This window comes from Trichosurus vulpecula, chromosome 6 (assembly GCF_011100635.1).
Source record: "Trichosurus vulpecula isolate mTriVul1 chromosome 6, mTriVul1.pri, whole genome shotgun sequence".
Classification (NCBI taxonomy): Eukaryota; Metazoa; Chordata; class Mammalia; order Diprotodontia; family Phalangeridae; genus Trichosurus; species Trichosurus vulpecula.
Genome location: NC_050578.1, coordinates 199,697,523 through 199,720,407, shown reverse-complemented (window position 1 = coordinate 199,720,407; position 22,885 = coordinate 199,697,523). Strand labels below are relative to the sequence as shown.

The following is a 22,885-nucleotide window of genomic DNA, read 5'->3' as shown; positions in this document are numbered from 1 at the left end:
ACGTAGACAGCATTCACATGTAATGTAGACAGCATTCACATTAGCCGTAACACACTTTCTGAATTTGAATTCCCTCATTAAGTGACTTTCCCAGGGTCACCCTGCTTGAATCTAGGTCTCTAAGCTCCAATTCCAATTCTTCCATTATACCACATTGCATTTATATACCAAATCTACATGATCTAAGAGCATGTTATGCTACTTTTTTCATTTCATGAGATTCAAGATTACATAACCGTATTTGATGTGTGAAGTAGTTTGAGGGAGAAATAAAGTCCCAAATTAGCAGGGAAAAATGCTGTACTTGTTTAAAAACAGAAATATCAATTTTTTTCCATTTTAATTAGATGAAAGATCATTGGTTTCTGTATATCTTCGTGAAAAATAAGTAATATTTTTGTTTTTATTAGTATGTTTAATACTTTTTGATGTTCTCTTATTCCTTCCAGCTTTTAGGATTCTGTGATCGTCAGGGCATAATGAGTACTAACTGCCATTTTCCCCCTCCCTAAATTAATCTTCATTATAGATAAATATGTTTCTTCTTCCAAACATATTTTAATCTGAACTGGTGTCAATATTACCAAAGAGAAATATTACTTCTTTGTAATTATTACTTTGTCAACTAGGTGACACAGTGGATAGAGTGCTGGATTTGGAGTCAGGAAAATCTTAGTTCAGATTTGGCTTCACTTATTAGCTCTGTGACCCTGAGTGACTCACTTAGCTGCTATTTGCCTCAGTTTCCTCAGCTGTGAACTGAGTATTATAATAGCAGTTACCTCACAAGGTTGTTGTGAAGATTAAAGGAAATAATGTTTATGGCACAGTGCTTGGCACATAGTTTAATAAATGTTTATTCCATTATTTCCATGTAGTGGCAGATATCAGAGAATCAATTCATTTTAAATTAAGTACTTGCTTCATGAAGAGTTTTTTCCTAAGCAATATGGGGTGCATAGTTCAAGAAGTCATAGTTCCTGCCCTCTGGGCATATACAATCTACATGGTAACCCGTGAATGTCAGTATACATGTTTCAGGGGGAAAAGTGCAAGGGGGGGTGTTACCCAAATTAATTTGACAGAGGCCCTAGATTGTACAATATTTGTTAGTCATGAATGATTTATCAGGCTTTGTTTCTTAACAAAAACCACCTTATTCTTCTACATTTAGGAACTGTGTTCATGCCTACATATATCTGCATATGTATATCTTCCTATCTAATAAAGCTATTCCTGATAGCCCACAAGAGTTCATGCTCTACATGTAAGTCTTTTCATAAGAGGGAGAGGCATTTTATTAATATGCTGTTCTCCAAATACTGAGGGAATTCTCTGGTATTTGCCATCTGCCCCAACTCTGCCTTCATCTCTGTACATCCTTCTTGGATGCTCTTCACTGCTCTGTGGCTCTTCTCTCTTTTATTGTATGTAGCAGTAGTGGGGAGAGCTCTGATCTAGGAGTCAGAAGACCTAGGTTTGAGTCCTAGCTCTACTAGTTAGTTAGATAGGAAATTTGGACACAGAATTTCTGAGTCTCTATTTCCCTTATCTGTAAAATGGAGATACATATAAACAACTTTCAGCACGTAGATGAAACAGTGGAATGGGCCAGGAGTCAAGGAGACATGAGTTCACTTGACCTCAGACACTTCCTAGGTGAGTTACCCTGGGCAAGTCACTTAATAATCCCTGTCTCAGTTTCCTCAGCTGTAAAGTGGGGATAGTAATAGCACCCACTTCTCAGGGTTATTGGGAGATCAGATGAGATAATAGTTGTAAGTTGTTTACCATGGTACCTTGTATGTAGTAAGTGCTATATAAATGTTAACTGTCATTGTTTTTATTATTACTTAACTCAGTTTTTGTGAAGACCACATCATGTAAATGAAATTATTTTGAGACTTGTAAAATACCATAGAATTGTAAGCTCTTAACGACTACTATGACCCCTTGGACTTAGAGGGTCTGAGTCACTTTTGTGTGGGGGAGAGAACAGAAAGGAGGGGGGAAAAAGACTAGTCCATTAAGAGCTGGGACAAAGATCATCACATCCATATCCTAGGTCATGAAACTGAGTCCCAAAGAACAAGCTCATCCAAGGTCACAAACCTAGGAAATGGCAGAGGCGAGATATGAGTCCAGGGTTTTCTTCTCATTTTATCACCTTTAAAAAAACAAAACTATGCCATTGCCTTTGAGCTTACAGTAATGGTTGATCATAACCATTAACAACATACTATGTAATCTCTGGAATGGTGGGCACTTCTCATAAAGGCTAGTGGCATGGTCCTTTGTTTTTTTATCTGATGTCACAAGGCTAGCCTAGCTTCATTTTGTAACACTTGAACTGGTGCCTTTCTAATCACATAGCTGCCTCTTAGTTCGTTAGATACAGAATAATATCCAAATTATCAGTATCACTGGAGGTAAAAGTGGGGGGGACGTGGCCTTCTTTTATTCTGGAGATGGAGAACACCTAAAAATTGATTAGTTGGGCAAATTCACTTCCTAGCTGTTTTTTGAAATTGGCACTGGGAGATGTGAAATGATCACTATTTAAAATTCCTGTTTTTCCTGCTTGATACTAAGTAGAAACTTACTGTATCCTATACCTACTGATACTTGATAAAAGTTTCTTGACCTTTTGTCCTTTCGCTCTTGAGTTACAATGTGATGGAAAAAGTGTAGAGTGGAGCTGCAGCTGTTACTTTGAGTGTTGCTACTTTTGGTGACATCTCCTGCAGATTGGTTAGGCCATCTTTGGCGAGTCTTAGCAATTTACTTGGGCTCCATTCTTCGCATCTGTAACGTAGAGATACTACTTCTACCTATCTCATGAAGTTGTTATGAGAATGAGATGTATGCCTAAACCCGTACACTATATGAATTTATGAACTGATTTAAGAAGAGAAAGTACTTCTCTCATTTCTTGGCTCTGGCGCCTTCCTTCATCTCTGGTAATCAGGTTAGGAGCATAAGTAAATCCATAGTGGCAGAAGTGCCTTGCCTTGTGATACTATATAGTCATTATTGGAACTGACCTGGTCCTATCCACTGGAGGTATTTTCTTTTGTAACACAAATAATAGAGAAGGGAATGCATTAGTAGTCAAAAGACTAGGTGGTCAAATTTTAATTCTGCTTACTACATATGAGCTGTGTGGCTGGGGGCAAGTTATTTTTCTGGTTTACAATTTTTTTGCCCATAAAATGAGTATAGTAATCCTCAGACTTTCTTCCTTACAGTATTGTGAGCAAAGCACTTTGTAAATTTTTAAATCCTGTGGAGATGTGAATTTTTAAATTAACTTTACCTGTCCTCTCGACCCCGCCCCCCCCCCCCCCCCAAAAAAAAAAGCTTTGACAATGAGCAGGAGAAGGAAGAGGCTAAATAAATGAAGGTAGTAGTAAACATTGAAGCCATGGACATTTGGGGTGTGGAGGAGATGTAGTAGTAGGGGAATGGGTGGTGAATGGAAGTACCCTTTCACAGATTCAGACTTTGTAGCTTAGTAATATGAAAATGTAAAACTTGGTATGTTAAAAAATACATAACATTTGGCAGCTTTTATTTTAGGTTTATTCAGAAAACATAAATTCATTTTTTAACGTTTTTATTGCTTTTGTTAAAATTGGTTCCACAGGAAACCAAACTTTCAGGATTTCATCATCTTTTGGTTTTTTTTTGTTCAAACTTTTGCTTGGTCATGAATTAGTACAAGTTGTCTGTGTTTTAAGATAAAATAAAGGTTATTGATTTATAGACTTAATACCATCCAATATCAAGCAGAAAATTCACAAAAAGGAACTAAAGAAAAGACTGGCTCTCCTTATCTTAATGAATGCAGCTCTTTCCACATGAAGCTGTTTGATTTTTTCTTTTTGGAACTGTCGATATTAGTTGCTGCTTTATAGAGACCTGAATTTGAAAAAAAATTTTGATGCCTTGTTTTAATATCATAGACATTTCCTGATAACTCCACGGTCTAAAAATTTTGTCATGAATATAAAATTGGATAAGGTTAATCAATCAAATACAGTGACCACATCTGATAGTGTATGCAACATTTTATGCTTATAGTCTTCACTCCCTTTCCTGAGGAGAAAGGTATGTTTTATCATCTTTTCCCTCAACTCTTCATATGTATTAAGCTTTATGGACATCTGAAAACGTGTTTATCTACCACTCTTCTCAGTTCTTCTTTGCATCAGATTCACCCATTTCTGAAGATAAACTAGTCCCATGTTTGGAAATACACCCTGTCAAGGAATAAAACCATAGCTTCAAAGGCCTTGCCTTCTCATGTTGCTGGAGGGTTATGCTTGGAAGAATCCTAGGCTATATTTCTTGATTGAACACCTGAAGAGGTATGTTTTTTTGCAACTTTAGAAGGCACCTGTTCAAGAATCAAGTTCAAAGCATACTCTTCCACTGTCCAATGTTGTACTAAATGACCTACCTTCCAATTCTAAACCCTATGAATCTACTAAGGTTTATTTAGTGCTTCCTCTGTCATATTATAGTTCCATTGCTCCATTCCCATTCTGTCTCCTAAAAGACACTTGCCCGAAGAATGTCTGCTTGCCAAATGTAGCATTGTGGTTTTAGTAATTTAAAGTTTTTCTCCCCATATTGACCTTTTACTTCATGCCGGCCATTTTGCCACCTGCCCTAGCTACACATGTACCCTTCACTCTCCAGCCCCTCACTTGTCTTGCTCTGGGAGCCATAATCAAATCAGTGTTACCACTGCTTTTGGAAGGGGCATGTCGGTTGATTCCCCTATGTCGCATTCATTCCTGTGTCTTCACAGGCTGAAACAACTCTCCTTGACCATCATTTCACTAAGGTGTAAGCACTTTGAAGGTAGAGGGTTGTGTCTTTTTTATTTGTACCCCCAATGCTTGATGTTAATGGTTAATAGCAAGTGTTCAACAAATGCTTTTTATTTATTCACACTTATCAGTACACACAGTGGCATTTCGAAAGACTTGTAGGTTGCTTCTGTAAAAGCCTGCTCTGATTTTTCTAATCTTTATATCATTCAGCTTATAAGCTGAATGGAGGTTCTCTTGTGAGATCTCTGTGCAGCTGCTTTCAGTATTTGGTTATTTGAGAGTGCTGATTGGGCAATCTGTTGTGATGTTCATTGTTGATTAGTGGGGATGACAACTGAGAGGATCCAGACTACTCAAGAAAGATCCATTCTCCCATTCACTTATGCCCATGAAAGACTTAAAAATGTTTCTGTGACATCTCTTGATGTTCAAGAGCTATTTGATCATTTTAGTGAAGGGTTTGAGAATTAGTATTTTATTTTTAAAAATTCCACCAAATTAATTTCTACAGTACTTATTAAGATTTATAGAATGCTTTCCCTGCAGAAACTCTGTGAGTTAAATGCAAATATTATGATTCCAGTTTTGTAGAGGAAGAAACAGGGTAAAAAGGGTTAAGTGACTTGTCCAAATCCTAGTAAGTGGAAGAGGTTAGATTCAAACTTGGATATTCTGACTTCAAGTACAGTGCTCTTTCATCTGCAAACTATAGGAGGGGTGTGTGTGTGTGTACATGTACATGTATGTACTTTGTTTGGAAATGCTTGAAGTTGGCCATTGTTTCCGTTCTGCGATCTGTAGTGAGTTCTATATGCTATTTTTTTCCTCCTAGGCAAACTGGTCTCTGAGGAGACTTTATATTTCTTAAGCTGCTCTTCAGTCTAGCAGGCTACTCATCTCACTGCTACTATTGGACAAAAATTCAAAATAGATTCTAAGTAGGAATTCACTTATTGACATACATCATTACATACTAGTGTTAAAATATGCTTATTAAAAGTTTATCTGTAGCAGTTCCTTTTATTTATGTAATGTGATGTTCAAGTCTGGGTTATAGGTTTCATTAAGGAAATTGACAAACTGGAATGTGCCTAGAGATGGATAACTGAGATGGGAAGGGGGGCTGGCAATCCTGCCATACAAGGAGTGTTAAAGGAACCGGGGATGTTTAGCTTGGGGAAGAAAGGACTTGGGTGGGGAGGCATCATAACTGTCTTGAACGATTTGAAGGGCTAACCTGTGAAAGAGCACTTAGAATTCTGCTTGGCCCCAGAGCAGGCAACAAACACTAGGGTCAGTCAATGGGTAGAAGATGAAGAGAGGCAGACTGAGGCTTGATACAAAGAAGTGGGGAAAAACAACAACTTATAATACTCTGGCTAGAATAAGTTTTTGACCGCTTGTCAGGGATTTTTGTAGGAGGGTTAAACATTTTGTTAAGGTATAAGTTGGATTTAGTAGTCTCTAAAGTTTCTTCCAAATCTGAGAATTTGCTAGGGAAGTGTACTTTCCACTCTTTTAAAGTCTTGAAGTCACATGGCTAGGGTCTGATTTCCAAATCTTAAAGCATTTGGACTCTCTCGTTTTACTCTTCTGAGTCCTTTACAAAATCTCCTTATATCTAACCCATATAATATTAAATGGGTGCTATAGCCAACATATTTATATATTTATATTTATAACTCTTTGAGGCATTGTTAACAGAACAGGAAACAGTCACTAACTTTAAAAAAGTCAAAATGTGTTAAGAGGAATCTAAGGAAAGAAAATCCTGAATTCTTCCATTTTGTGAGAAAATGAAAATTCTTGAGGCATTAAGAACTATACAGAGTGCCCCAAAAGACTAGTGCAGTTTAAAGCTATTAAAGCTTAAAGCTTCACTAAGACTTTTGTCTCAGTCATGTATTCACTAAGACTCTTGTGTCAACCATTTTACATTTTAAGGTCATGTGGAATTGCTTATCCTCATTGTATTGGTTAGACACATTATAAGCCCCACTATATAGGTCTCATGATGATTTATTAAGGTCCACCGTAATATAGTAGAAGGGGCATTATGAACTGGAATTGAGTAGATCTGTACAATAAATAAATTCAGCTGTTTGATTCACTTGCTTTGTGACCTTTGGAAAATCTCTTCCTCTTAGTCTCAGTTTCTTCTTTGGAAAAATTAGTGAGTTGGATTAGATCTCTTAGGTAGACTAAGACACTGGAAATAATTTTAAGGAAAACAAAAAAAACAAGTCATAAGGGTTAGTGAAAGAACAATTTCCTTTTTTATCTCTTCATTCAGACGTTTGGGGGTCAGAGTCAAGGTGGCCAATTGAGTGTACGTTTTCTTGGTAACACACACTATTAGAGGTGATATTCATCAAAATTAGGTAGTGTCAGGATGAGAGGAACATGACTTCCCTGCCCAGAAAGAGAATCCCAACCATAGTCATACCTTTGGATGTAACAACACTAACCTTTGGGAGGGAAGGACTAGAATGTTTACGGCCGTGGAATTAAAGGCCTCAACCAAGACAGGAGATGGAATGTCTCAGGATCAGGAATATAACTATAAACATCACTTCCACAGAGCAAGGAAGAACAGAAACTACAAGCCAAGCTGACCAGAAAATGGAGAGAACAAGTCAAATTAAAAAGGACACGGGCAAAACCAGAACTGAGAAGCTAAAGTCAGAATCCTGAAGAAGCCGGTTCAAAATGTTACCATGGAGACACATTGTTGAACAATCAACAGTCTTTCCTGCTGACCACACCTAACCTGACATCTGGAGGAAATCACTATGTGGGCAGCAGGAGAGCTCTGACGGAAGACTACATGTGAACATGATTCTCATTTAATGTTGCTTAATCACTAACTTGGTGCCCGAGGCAACTCTAGGAGCACAGATGAAGTGTTGATTTTCACTGGCACAGGGACTTCAACACAAAGGAATTCTCACTAGGATGAAATCACAGGTCAGGAGCAGAAATGTAAAAGAGAATGGTGAAATTATGCAGTGCTTATGACCCTTCAGAGGTGTTTTTAACCTAATGTACCGATTGGTTTTTAAAAGAAGACAGTTTTCAATAACATGCCCCTTGTTTCTCTCTCACCTGGCTGTGCTACTTTAGAACTTCCCTGACTGATTTCTCCACTATGCCCCAGGAAACTCATTATTGATATAACTTCATTATTCTGTAAAGTACCATCAGTCTTGGTACTCTACCTCATCGCTACCTTTTTGCCCCTCCAATTAGAAAGTAGGGCCATGAACTCCAAACCTCCATTTGAGGAGAGAGCACAGCTCTTCATTTCTCACCTGGCAGTACTACTTTGGGACTTCTCCACTGACTTATCCACCATGCCTCTGAGATTGGTACCTTCTCTCTACCACCACCTTTTCAGCTTCCTTTCATTTTATCTTCTCTTATTAGATTGTAAGTTCCTTGAGGGCAGGGTTTGTCTCTTTTTCTTTGTATTCTTATCTGAAGTACTAAGGCTTTGTCTGGCACAAAGTAGGTGATTAATGAATGTTTATTGACTCAGTCCTCAGTTTTCTCTATAATAGGGCATCTTGAAAGACCAACTTGAGGAGGAAATAAGTTCGTTTTAATTTTAAATGTAGTAGCTTCACTATGATTGTCCTAAATTTAATGAAGTATCTGAGTTTTGATAACGTTTTCTACTTTTTCTCTATTCAAAGTATCAATTTGTACATGCACACAATTTTGTACATAGCTGTGTAACTTTTAAATTTGGTTTCTAAATGCATTATCATGGTAAAATGCTCTTGTCAGGAAATAAGTACATTTATTTTTTACCACCCAGAACAAAGTGTGGTGGGGCCTCTTCTTTTGTGGATATATCTGAGGGTAATAGTGAACAGTGGGCACGAAGAAAATACCTCTCTCAGAACTCACAGAATTTGAGAGCATTTGCCCTTTGGAGATTGCTGCCCAATGCCTCTAATCCTACCAAGGACTCTCAGGTTCTGTGGTATTCTCTGCCCTCTAGAAGGGCCTAGAGGATAAGAGGTATGAGCTATTTTGCATTATAATCTCAGCTCACTTGGAATCAGTTAACTCTGTGAAGATGATTCTCAGATCTGTTTATCTACTCCTAACCTCTTCCCTGACCTCTAGTCTTCAACTTCTAACTGCGTATGGGACATGCTATAGATGTCCCATAGGCATCTCAAACTCAAAATGATCCAAACTGAACCCATTATCTTTACTCCCAATCTTTCCCTGCTCTAAACTTCCCTCTTATTATTGAGAACACTACCATCTTCTTAGTCACCCAGGCTTCTAATATGGTGTCATCTTCAATTTCTTATTCACACTCAGTCTACATATCCATTCTGTTGCCAAAGCCTGTTCCTACAACCCCATCTTCTATCTTTCCACTTCTCTCCTGTCACATAGCTGCTGCCCTAATGAAGGCTTTCATCACCTCGTGCTGGACTCCTGCAATAGCCTTTTGATGGATCTCCCTAATTCTTCAGGTTCCCCATTCCTCTGATCTCTTCTCCACCCAGCTACCAAAGTGATCTTGCTAAAGCACAAATCCCTGCTCAGTAAACTCCAGTGATTCCCTATTATCTCTAGGATCATAGGGAATGATATATAAAATATAATATAAAACTATATATGATTCTCTGACTTGTAAAGTTCTTCATAATATTACCTCTTCCCACCTTTCCAGTCTTCTCATACTTTCCTCTTTGTCCTTTACAATCCAGTGACATTGACCTTACTATTCCTTGTACAGAGAGTTATCCTTTTATGTAATTATGCAAATTCAACTCCTTGACAGTGGGCAGCAGTGCTAGTACAGCCACACACCAGGGGTCTGTCTCTTCCCCAGAGCCCCAGGCACTGAAGCCACTCGGACTACAGAGCTGTAGAGGGAGCGCCCCCATGGAGCCCTGAGAGGGGAGAGGAAGGTCTGTGGAACAGTCCACTGACGTTAAGGCAGAGCTGGCTGTACAGGACACTCTTAACTCCTTAATCTGTGCGTTTTCACTAGCTTATCTCACATTCCTGGAATGTCTTTTTTCTTCCCTGTCTCTTTGCTTTCTCAGCTTTCTTTGAAACTGGGCTCAAATCTCTCCTTGCAAGAAACTTTCCCAGTCCTGTGCCATCCCCCACCCCACTCCCACCTTCTCAGCTGATGTTACCTCCAATTTACCCATGTTATTTCCCGTTAGAATGTGAGCTTCTTGTGGGCAGAGATTGTTTTTGGCTTTTATACAACAGTTCCCAGTATATAATAAGCACTTTATATTGTTTTTCGTTGCCTGGTTGACTTGCCTTGTCAATGTGCTATGGAAATGAACCTGGGTTTCTGAAAGGTTATGCAATCTGAGCATAAGCTTTTGGCCAGTCCCATGAAGCTAGGAGGGCTTCAAGTAGAGGACTAATGATAGCCTGTCATCAGAGGATCAGCTTAACTGTGTAGATCACTGGTCACTGGCCAGAAAATTTACCCACAAGTTAATGACTTTTCATCTATAACAACTCATGCTTGTCTGTTAAGATTTACAAATCTACATTGATAGAGTACCCACATTGATGAAATCACATATTTTTGAAGTGTCAAAACATTAATATCATATTCTGTGAAATGTTTTCTGCTTTTAAAATCACTTAGATTCATTGTTGACTACTGAAGAAACTGAGTTATAAAGGGGTTGTGACTTCTGTAATTAAGGTCACAATAAGTTAATATAGAAAACTTGGGACTAGAATTGAGGTCTTCTGCTTTGTAGTCCGTTGTTTTTTAGAAGGACCAATTACTTCCTTTTTTGTTTGTTTTAAAATATCAATTATGTTTGATATAAGACTGACACATGTTTTTTGTTGGTGTTGAATTGATAAGTTGACATTATCTACAATATAGCCCAAAGTTTTAGGTTAAGATGTCAACTTCAGAACAACTTCCTATCTGTAAAGAATGACGTGCTAGAAATGAAGATGCTACAGTTGCTACCCCTATCAGAAGGGAAACAAAGTACTCTTCCTGTTTCAGAAGGGAAACAAAGTACCATTGGGCAGCTCAGTGGTACGGTGGATAGAGACTGGGCCTGAACTCTGGAAGACTCATCTTCCTGAGTTCAAATTTGGCCTCGGACACTTATTAGGTGTATGATCCTGGACTTGTTACTTAACCTTGTTTGCTTCAGTTTCCTCATCTGTAAAATGAGCTGGAGAAGGAAATGACAAACCACTCCAGGATCTTTGCCAAGAAAACCCTAAATGGGGTCATGAAGAGTTGGACACGACTGAAACAACTCGACAACAAAAGTACAGTTATGCCCTAGAAATCATTTGGAATTAGATAGCCTCACTTCACTGGTGGTTTTGAAGTAGAAATTTGGGGGATTTGCAATTTGATGTTTACTATTTTGTATTTGATTCATCCTTTTACATTCTCCTCCCTCCATTCTCTCCTTCCAATGTTAAAAATTTTTAAGTAGTGCATTCTGGTGCCTTACTTTATTGAGATGTTCAATAAACTTGTCCATTGTTAAGGATGCCATAAAATACTTTAAATGAATTTTTAATAAAATGTTAAGACAGTGCCAAAAAGTAAGATTCATTTATATTAATTATACTTTTCTGATTTTGTTTTGTTTTAGCAATTGATCGAAATCCTCAGAAAATTGAAAGCCCTTGCATTTTTCAATCAGCCTTGAAGACTCCCTGGTCAACAAAGAACATTAAGTACGGCTGTTTAGGCAGCTGCTTCTATGCCAGGAACAGAACATGCCGAAGATTGCATGTCAGGGTTATCATTGAGTGAAGGCCTGGAACTCAACACACAATTGTTTCTAGAAATGCAGATTAAAAAAATGAAGGAAATAATTCCACAGTTATATACAGATCAGGTGAACGACAGAAATAATTCTTTGACTACATCCCCAAAACGACTCAGCAGTGAATATGTGAATCAACCCAATGGAAATGAAGCTTGGCCCCATGGTTATCAAGACACCAAGGCAGAGGATGACAAGACATCTATGGTTACTTGTGTGAGGTGTAGAAGTGTACAAAAAATCCCACTCCAGGAGCTGAAAAAGGATAACCAACATAGTCAAAATGAGGACCAGATGTTCTTTGTTTGTGTCAAGTGCAACTTAGGTATACCTCCTCCTTTCCCTTATATGAATGATATACCAAGTGCTGTTGATTCAGGAAATAAAGATAATGCTATTTCAAGGACTGTCACTAACCAATTTAAAGTAAAAAACTTTCAGCCAGGCAAATATTACTGTGATAAGTGTCGTTTTTCTACCAAGGACCCTCTGCAGTATAAAAAGCACACACTTCAGCATGATGAGATTAAATTCTTTTGTTCACACTGCAGCTATGTCTCATACACAAAAGGAGAATTCCAGAGGCATTTGGTGAAACACACAGGGACATTTCCATATCAGTGCGAGTATTGTGACTATGGTGCTGTCAGAAATGATTACATAGTTAAACACACAAGACGAGTTCATGAGACTGGTGGTGAGAAACGACCTCTTAAACAGGCTGTGGAACACCAGCCAAAGAGAACCAATTTTTCAAAACAGAACTCTGAGGTTCTTATAAATGAAGTTTCTAAGTCAAATCCTTTTCTGAATGAGCCATCAGATTTATCTTTATGTTACCCTGTTCATGGAGATCAAGACAAAGCAGGCCATGCTATTTCTTTACCTGAGTCTGAGGAGTGTAGCAAGGATGAAGCGGCCTCAGCCCCTGATAAAGCTTGCCTTCCTGAACCAAGCAAAGTTAACTTCTTTGAGAATGAAAATGTGGAAGTTGAATTGCTATCACCAGCAAAAGAACCAGTGCAGCCAGGCATGCCGCTCACTGTGGTTGCACCAGCAGAACTGAGAGTCCCTGAGAACTGTTTAGCCCAGTTGATAGATGTTAAGGTAGTCAATGGGACCCAGCAACTTGTTTTAAAACTAATTCCTCTGAAAGAAAAAAATGGCCTTAAACCTGGCACCTCTGATGAAGGTAAGTATGAGCTTGTAAGCAAATCCACAGTGCCAAATGAGCAAGAAAAACTAGTGCCTATTGAACAAACCCCACCAGCAGTGGAAAGGAGTCCTGAGAAGCCATTGGGCATTAGTAATCTGCACTCTACGGATTATACCCATGTGAAGGATCTAGATTGCAGAAAGTCTTCTGTTTCTCAAGTGTTAAAAGATAAGCCAGAGACTAATCAAAGCCGATGTGAGTCTTGTCCAAGTAGTGACAGAATTGGGGATTGGAAGCAAGAAGAGCTTTCAGTTCCATATAGAGCAGCCCTTTCTCCTGTTTCCTCAAGAGATGGTGATGTTAAACAAGATAACTACTTTAATTCATTATCTATGGTGAATAATGGTGCTTTATGCAGTCCTGTGAAAAGGTTAGATGTTTTGCCACATGTGTCTGCCCTCTCCCCCCATCAGGACAGATCTCAGAATCATTTAGAGAAACTACCTTCAGACTGCAAACCTCCTGAAGCTATTGGAGCTTTTGCAGAAAGAGGCATGTTGCCAGTGAGCCCAGGGGCCTCTCTGCATAGGAATGAAGTTGGTACTTTTAAAATGGTTGCTTTTAGTGAGAAACTGAAACAGGCACAAGTAAAAGAACCTTCAGATGATCCAAATCCAATGCAGGATTCTCCTTTACATAGTGAACAATCACACATCACCTTAATTAGTGAAAATGATATTAAGACTCAAGATCCTGAGGAGGTCATATTGGAAGATCTTGTTGGAGTTACTATTCAGAATGCAGAAAGTAACATCACTTCTTCAGATGGCCCTATCATTTCATCAGTGTTTTCTCTTAGCTCTGGGGCTGAAAATATCCCCGAAGGGATTAAATGGGACGATCTAAATTGTAGGACAAAGTCGGTTAATTCATTGCATAGAAGAATTGCCCAGTTGATTGCTGCTACTGAACCTTCAAAATCTTCATTGTCTCCTTTAAGCACTGTGGAACAGCAGCCTTCACCTTCGAAAACTCCCATAGACTATGTTTTAGGACATAATACACCAAGTTATGATCCAGCCTCACCCCAGGGATTACAGAACAGTGCTACTCATACTGAACAATTTACTTTTGAGCAAATGCAACACCAGGACAGTGTGGAGGAACAGACAAATACTAGGGAAACCAGAAAGGATCCTGACGCTGTTCCTGTGTTCATTCCAAAAGGGACTGCATTGAAAGCATTCAATTCTGCTGAGAATGAACTTTTAGTAGAGAATAAATTGCCTTGTGATGTGTTTGGCAATGAAAGGCTGTTACCAAAATCTGTTCCCTTCAATTCTCTTCAACAGGTAGGCAAAGACTTTTCTTTGACAAATGAAAGGCAGTCAACAAACAGTTCCAGAAATCTTGGCATATCATTGGAGAGTAAACCAAATCAAGAATTCACTACTAGTACTGTCTGTAACAAATCAAATTCTGCATATTCACAATCAAAAGAAGTCAATGACCAGGATAAAGAGGGAAAATTGATGTTCGGAAGTCCCTCAGGGTCCAAAAGTAAAACAAAACAAGCAGTTATCTCCAAAAAAAAATCAAAAATTCAATCTGACTCCAGTCACTTGCTTCCAGATGTTTGTATTTATATGACATCAAGACATCTCAGACTTATGCCTGTCAGAACAGAACAGTTGATTAAATGCCCCCGCAGGAACCAACCTGTTGTTGTGTTAAACCACCCAGATGTTGACTCAATAGAAGTGATTAATGTGATGAAGGTTGTCAACAAGTACAAAGGCAATGTCCTCAAAGTGGTTTTATCAGAACGAACATGTGACCAACTAGGTGTAAAGAGGCATCACAGGCGACTTATCTATCAGAACATGGAGGCAGTGTTCCCAGTGAAAAAGCAGACTATGCTGAAAATGAAACTTAAAAAGATCCACAAGAACAGCTACCAGGTAGTGGATTCCTTACCAGGCGAATCAGTACAGGGTACGTTTAAATGTTGGTTTTGTGGAAGGATATATGAAGACCAGGAAGAGTGGATGAGTCATGGGCAGCGACATTTGATAGAAGCAACCAGAGATTGGGAGCAGCTTTCTCCTCCTTTGGGGGTCCCCAAATGAATAGATGGGATTAAAAAAATTTGGCTTTTATTATATTAAGTAGCTTTTTTTTTATGGAGGGTAGGAGGATGGGAAAGGAAAGTGGTCAGAATGAGAGGGAGAAAAAAATACAGATTATTTGTAGGGATAAAAAGAGATTAGTAGCACTTCAGAAAATGAAATATCCAGAGTGTTCTAAACAAGTCAAAGTCTTTTATACTCTGCACCCATTTATCGAGACATTAATAGTTTTCTGTGTTTGCTCAATAGGAAGCAAATTGCCACAGAAGTAGTAGACTAAGTAGCCTTTGACACTTGGTCATGCTTTTAGTTCTTTGGTTTTTACCAAAGAAGAATTGGTGAGTAGGAAAAGCATTCCATATAGTGAACATGATTCACCACTACCCTATCTTCTTCCCCTCCCCTTAACAAAACTTTGGTTCCTAACCTGTTTGAGCATAAAGACACTTAACATTAAACACACACACACCACTCAAGAATATATGCTACTAGTTTTACAATAATATCCAGTGAGAGAGAACATAAGAATTCTCATAGAACCTTACAGTAACTTCATCGGCTACTTTTTCTTCTTCCTCTCCTCCAGCCAGGGCCTCTGACATTCTCAGCCCTCATGTTGGAAACCACTGTCCTAAACATGATGAAGTGCTAGAAATTTTGCACATTTTCCCAGTCTTATTTTTAAAGAAGACTAAAAGTTGATGGTTCTGATATGCCATTGTAAAATGAGAAAAGTGGATTAGATGCTGCCTAGTGGTGAGGGGGGAAAAGCTGCACCAGATTTGGAGTCAGAAGACCTGGGTTCAAATGTTCACTCTGCTACTTGTCTGACTTTGGCCAACTCACTCTTTCTGGGCCCCAGTTTTCTCAGAAGTAAAATAAGGTTGGTTGGACTAGATATCTGAGGACTCTTCCATTTCTAAGTCCTATCATTGGATTCTAGATTATTGCCTGGGTCATGCTAGTGGAATGGACCTTAGACAACATCTGAACTCACTATTATTTAATTAGATAGGACTAGAGGGAAGGGTTTTTTTTTTCCCAAGTGCCTGATTTTTCCTCCTTTTTTAGTGCCTAGTGCCTATTGTTGTGGTTAACAGTATGGGGTAAGTTACCCCAAGGTGCAAAATGCCCCTTGTCAAAAAAGGGCAATTGGGAGTGGGAATGGGGGTATGGATGGTGGGGAGGGGAAGCAGGACAGGAAGGAGTAACCATTTTGAGTCAATCTTAAAATGTTTTCATGGGCTATACACAGTCAGACAAAACCTGTTCTTCCTCACCTTAAATTTTCAAAGAAAGTCACAGATCATATTTTCTATTTCAGCACATGGTGGCAAGGAGATATTTAGCATTTAGAATTGCCCACTGTTGCAAATACCATTTTGTACAGAATCGTGACAGAAATTTTAGTTAAAACAATTTTAGTTGAGTTTTGCTGGCAAAATGCTTTTTTTATCCTCTGTACATAAATATGTGTGCATATCTGCAGTTAAACACATAAATATTTTTAGAGTACTGTTTGAAAATGTCAGCAGTACCTATTTTCACTGACCCATTTTATAAGGAATTACTATAGTCTGGAAAAAATTTAAGTACTTTTTTATACTCAAGAAAGGACACCTTTATTTTGGGAGTACATTTTTTATAAGTATTGATCTCAACTTGTAGAAAATAAAAGCACAATTTGTGGTGATTTGGATCTGATTTATAAGAACAAATGCAGGTATCTATGTCAATATATAATTTCATTTCATCAATACAGTATTAAAAATATGGATGCTTCAGATGCTGCTTTTAGGAACTGGTTCTTATACATATTTACTTAACTAAGTCAAAAACATGTACCATGTGAATTTACATCCTTCTAATGTGCAAGGAGGTGTCTGAGATGTTATGAGAGAGCAAACAAAGTGGAAGGCTTTTAAGTTAGCTTGTGAAGAGCTAGATTTCTGGAAGGAGAAAGTAGGGAGAAGTAGAAATGATAAAAATGAGGTCAAAGTATTGAGAGCCTTCCAGGAATTACACATTTGCATTACAAAATAGATTTATTTCTTAATGTTTTTCCTATATTGCAATCAAAAGACAGCTTCACGTAATTTATATGAAAATGAATTTTGTAGGGTACAAGTGCTTTTATGTTTCCATATTTAAGGGAAACAGTTGGCTCAAAACAAAAATAATTCCTGACTATTATTATTAGATCTCCCTGAAGTGTAATGGACTGCATTGAGAGGGAGCAAATTCTTTGAGGTCTTCATGTAGAAGCTTGGATGACCACTTGTCATAGATATCATAAGGGGATCCTTATTAGGCACAGCCTCTGAAGTCCTTTCCAATTCTTTAGATTCTGTGATTCTGTAACACCTATAGTTTTCATAACACAGGAAAATCTGAAAGAACTTGAAAATTTTTAGGCTCATTGTTTCTTGTACAAAAGCTTTCTTACTTCTTGAAGCAATCTCCCAAGACTTATTTGAATATAAATATGTTCATTTCAAAAACTTATGTTAATGAAAATCACAACAAAAAATTTTAACATAGTTTTTTCTTTCTTTTAGTACTCGAAGGGCCTCCTTAACCACAGTTTATAAGGAGTACTCAGCACGAATTCAGTACAACCCTTTTTTTCTTGAAATGGGACCAGAAAATTGGATGACCTTCCTATATTCGGGATTAAGGTGTAGAGCAGTCCCGTGGTGCCCTGTAAAGTAGTTAATGTTTAAATTCATCTTCCTCAGAGACACTACAATTTACAAATGGCAGAGTATTAACCCTACAAAACTTAACCTCTCCCTTTTCCAGGATAACTTTTGGATTACATCGTACACAAAGTGAGGTTATGTTGTTTAAACTTTGTCATACTTTTGGAATTTGTTTTCTACCTGTATGCATTTATAAAGTACAATGTTTAGAATATTTGAAGGATTGTTTTAAGTCCTGTATTAATGTTTTCTGTGGTTACTGTTCAAATTTTGAAACAAACATTTGTACATAGTAATAGAAGTGTTTACATTGTAAAGTTTGTTAAATAAAACACTTGCAATGGTTTTGCCCACCTGATTTTTTGTTTAAACATTTGAAAATTTGGTTTGTGAGTTAGTCTTGACTTTAATGAGGCAATTTGAGGCATTAAAAGACATTGAATTTGGAGGAAGATGACCCAGAATCTTAAGTCCTGGCTTTGCAATTTACTACTTGTGTGGTGATGAGCAAGTTGCATCACCTCTTTGGGCCTCAGTAAAAATGAAGTGAGACTGGATTATCTCTTAACTTCCCTTCCAGCTACAATTCCTAGGATTTATATAAAGCCATGACTTCCTTGTGCTAGAATGAGTTAAGACTTCTGTAGCAATTTAGATTTTACATCTTACCTCACAGCCTTTGGAGGTAGGTGCTTCAGGTATCATTCCAATGATGATGATGACAACAACTACAGAATCTTGTAGTTGGAAGGAACCTTGAAGGTTGTGTGGTCCAACTGGTACCCTAATCTCTACAACAGACTTGACAAGTGGTCATTGGGCTGTTGCTTGAAGATGTCTGCCTCAGCTAGCTCAAACTTTTGCATCAAACGATACCTTAATTTTATGAAAGGGTAAACTTCTGTTGGTAGTTTAAATGTCACAGATTGTAAGTGGCAGAGCTTTTAAGTTCCTACCAGAAGATTATAGGCTTGATCTTTTAAATAAAGGAAAGTACAGGAAAGGAGGGTTCTTATGCAAAAGTTGATCAAATTTGGGACAAGGGATAGAGAGTAACTAGAGGTACTAACCTAGTCTTACCATTCTACATTGCTTACGAGTGCTGCCAGAAAAGGAAGTAGAAGCATGGAGCTCTTTGGATACTGACAGATGAGAAAGCAACCACTCAATTTGCCAGTTGCGAAAAATTCACGATAGTGCCGAGTTTGGTGTTTCATACAGGCCTATTGCTCACTAAACTTGCTGGATTGCTTCAGGGGTAAGATACTACTACTAACAGCCAGTATTTATATAGCACTTTTAAGGTTTGCAGAGTGCTTTAAAATATTTCATTTGATCTTAACAACCACCTTGGGAGATAGGTGCTATTATCTCCATCTTGCAGTTGTAGAAACAGGCTGACAGGTTAAGTAGAGTCACATAGCATGTCTGAGACCTGTTGAAACTTATGTCTTCCTTGCCTTCTTACCTAGGTTAGATTCATATTGTGAAAGGGAATGCCCTCAGGGAATGCGTTGATGACAAATGTCCTCAAATTGAGTGGACAGCAGTGTTGCCCATTTTCGTAATTTCACAGTTCATTTCTATGATAGAAAATGTCCCAACTGATAATTCTTCATAGGATAGGGAATAGTGACTGGACAAATGTTAAACAATTAGAATTTTAAACCTGTTGTCAATATGACTACTGTCTTTGGAAAAGAGATGGGATTATTTAACTGTGACCAAGAATAGCTAATTTAAAAAGTGCACTTGTTAAGAAGCAGCATGGTGCAGTGATAAGAGTCTTAGATCTGAAACGGAGAGAGACTTGGGTTCAAATCCTTTCTTTGACAATTATTAACTCTATAAGCAAATCTGTTGGCCTTCTGAGCCTCCGCTCTTGTAAAATGGAGAAAGAATCTTATAGTTCTTAAGTCCCAAGGATGTGAGCATCAAATAAAATCAAAGGGTCATTGATCTAGAGCTGGAAGATAACTCCAGAGACTGGCTACATGTTTGGGTAATTATATGAAAGTTCTTAAATTTAATATTATGTAGGTGGGTCTGGGTTCAAGTCCTGCCTGTGACAGTGGCCGTGACCATGGGCAAATCACTTCACCTCTAAGAATTCTAGGCAAATTTCTAAAACTATTAAGTTACAGAAAAAGTGCTGTCCTGAATTGGTAGAGGGATTTTCTTTTACTAGGAGTTCCTTATGCTAATGAAATCACATATCCAGTTCCTATTCCTGTCCCAAATTTTGCTGTGTCAATTTGTGTTAGTAGTTATTCCTCTACTAAAATCCTGCAGTTCCTCATCATGATGGGAAAGTAACCCTGGTTTCTCAAAGGCCATGCCAGCAGAGTACAAAGTCTGGTAAGATCTACCTACCAGCCTGGAAAGTTGAGTTCTGCTTCTAGAGTACATATCTTATCCAAAGACCAGCCTAGTGAAGTTTTGAACTGGTCATTGATATGATTTCTTCCCATAATTCTTGTAATGTATCTACTGGGTAATGAAGGGGTTACAGTCTGTGTCAGTGGAGGGAGAACCCAATGACATAGATTCTTGAAATACTGAAACAGTAGTTGTGGCCCACCTCCTCCTGTGTTGATAGTGACATCTTCAAAAGCAAAGTCCACCCTGGCACAAACTGGAAGATATGGATATTTACTCCGAGTATCCATAATTATTTCATAGACCCATAGCTTTAGAGCTGGAAGGGATCTTAGAAATTCTCTAACCCCCTCGTTTTCCAAATGAGGAAATGGCCCTAGACATGTTAAGTGTCTCACCCAAAGTCAGCACAAAAGAAGCAGAGCTGGTCTTCTGATTCTGCATCAAATGTGCTTTTCATTGCATCATGCTCACTGTAAGAGGAGCAGAAATATTAAATTATTAGGTAATTAAACCAGGTCAGTGTATTAAGTGTATCTGCTGTTGACTTTAAGAATTTTTGTTAATGTGATACATGCAAATGTTGTAGATCTCTGAATTTTCTATCTGTAGAAAATAATAGAACCATACCGTGATAGAGTGATTACCTTTCTGACTTGCCAGATGTGATTCTGGAGTTTTTCAAGTATACTGACAAACTTACTTTCTTGACTGGAAGGGTGATTGCAAATCACTATTTTGCAATTTCATAATAATTTCTAAATAAGGTTAGGTTGGCACCAGAGAACATACACTTTCACCTAAGGAAAGGGCTATCTAGGAGAAAGCTGAGTGGGTATTTGCAGACCAATTCATGACTGCTATTTTAAACTGTCACCTTTCTTAAAGAACTTAGATATAGTTTGGTTTTTCCTTTGCTACTTATGTAGAGTAGTGACATAGAACTCATGCTTTGTGCCAAGCATTTCACTCTTCTATAAAATTCTAAAGACTTTGGCAAGAACAAGAGGGTGGAAAATGTTCATCAGAATTGGCATCAAGTGTATTTGGCTTTCACTTGGAAGAGTTGGAAGATTACTCCCTTGCCCCTAAAGTGTATAGTAATAGTAATGTTAGGTGACATTTAACTAGTTCTAGGCCCTGATCTCCTTTGATCTTCACACCAGCCTTTTGAGGTAGATACTGCAAATATTTTTATTCCCATATAGTTTAGTGAGAAAAGCACTAGATTTAAAGTCAGAGAACCTGGCTTCAAATGCTGGTTCTGCTACTAATTACCTGTGTTACCTGAGACAAGTCATTTGCTGTTACTGGAACTTAAATCCGTCTTTTGTATAATTAGATGATTGGACTAGGTGATCTCTGAGGTCCCTTCTAGTTCTAGTTCCAAATTCTAGTTCCAAATCTTTTTTCAAATGATGAAACACTTTCATTCAAGTGAAATCACTTTCACAAGGTCATATAAGCATCAGAGCTAGTAGTACATTGGCTAAACTCTTTGGATTTTGTGTCCAGTGTTCTTTCCTCAGTTATACAAAGTATGGCAGCTGGTGGCTTCAGTAATAGGTGCTTCCAGTCAAATCCATGTCGTGCCTACTATAGTGGCTGTATTGCTTTATATAAGGGTGAATTAAATGATCCCTGAAGGCCCTTCCTTATAAATATTATACCATGACACTCATACTAGAGCTACAGCATTTTAAACTACTTTTTATTATCACATAGCAGAAAGGGACCTTAGTGATTATCTAGTTCAACATCTTCATCTTACAGAATTAGAAAACCTTAAGAGTTTAAGCAACTTTAGACTTCATCTAGGCCAGTGCTTCTTAAACTGTGGGTTGTGACCTATGGGGTTGCTAAAAACCTGGCAACAGTAAAAGGTTTCTGATTGTGCAATGACCAGAAATTAATTAAAAATCAAATGTGTAATGAATCCGAGGTGTTTTTGGCAGTACTTGCCCATGTTGCATTGGGCAACTTCACTGCAGCCTTGATTCTGAACACACATCATGCACACTTTGCACTACGCATGCTGTCATGCCCACACAGCACCAATGAATGCTGCCAAAACATAAAAAAGGGTTGTGAGTAGAAAAAATTTAAGAAGCTCTGATCTAGGCCAACCCATGCCTGAGCATCAGCCAGTGTTTTGCGTAGTACCTGGCATGTAGTAGACAGTAAATGTTTATACATTGATTGATTGCTGCTGTATCTCTGATAAGTATCTTGGCTTGAAGTACTCGATTGATGGAACTCATTACCTTTCATGGTAGCCCTTTCTTCTTTTGGACATGTCAAATTTTTAGGGTTTTTTTTTTCCTTTGGTGGAGCCAGAATTTCCCTCTGCAACTTCTATTTATGGTTTTTAGCCCTGCAACCATGGCAATTATAATTGCCTTTCCCAGCTTTTCAAATACTTGAAGACAGCTATCATGCCCTAAGTCTCCATGCTGAACACCTCTAGTCCCTTCAAAATCTATGGTTTGTGCTCTGTTCTTTTCACCATCTTGGTTCCCTACTTCTAGATGATAATTGTGTGTGTATAGTGCTCTATGTGTAAATATGATCACATTTATTCATATATTATCTGTGTATATATATATATATACATGTCTATGTTGCATATGTATATATCTACCTAATACTTTAAGGTTTGCAAAACACTTTACAAATTAACAACCCTGGGAGGGAGGTGGTATTATCTTCATTTTATAAATAAGAAAACTGAGGCAGACAGGTTAAGTGACTTGCCCGGAATCACATAGATAGGAAGCATTTGAGGCCGGCTTTGAACCCACTTCTTCCTGACTTTAAGGTCTAGCACTGTGTTGTGTTACTTAGCTCTCATTAAGTTATTTCCTTTAAT

General features: G+C 38.1%; 1 protein-coding gene across 3 annotated transcripts in view; it reads left to right on the top strand.

The window, feature by feature from the left end:
• ZNF518B (zinc finger protein 518B) overlaps positions 1 to 22,885 on the top strand; it is a 28,767-nt gene that overhangs the window by 2,105 nt on the left and 3,777 nt on the right. The window contains exons 2-3 of one of the 3 annotated variants that reach the window (XM_036763275.1): positions 11,474 to 14,801; positions 17,494 to 17,994. In XM_036763275.1, coding sequence (XP_036619170.1) covers positions 11,585 to 14,801; positions 17,494 to 17,513 — 3,237 coding nt within the window. In that variant the 5' untranslated portion in view covers positions 11,474 to 11,584 and the 3' untranslated portion in view covers positions 17,514 to 17,994. Of the gene's footprint in view, positions 1 to 11,473; positions 15,255 to 17,493; positions 17,995 to 22,885 lie in introns of those variants that run through there. The other 2 variants (XM_036763274.1, XM_036763273.1) reach the window with 2 other exon arrangements.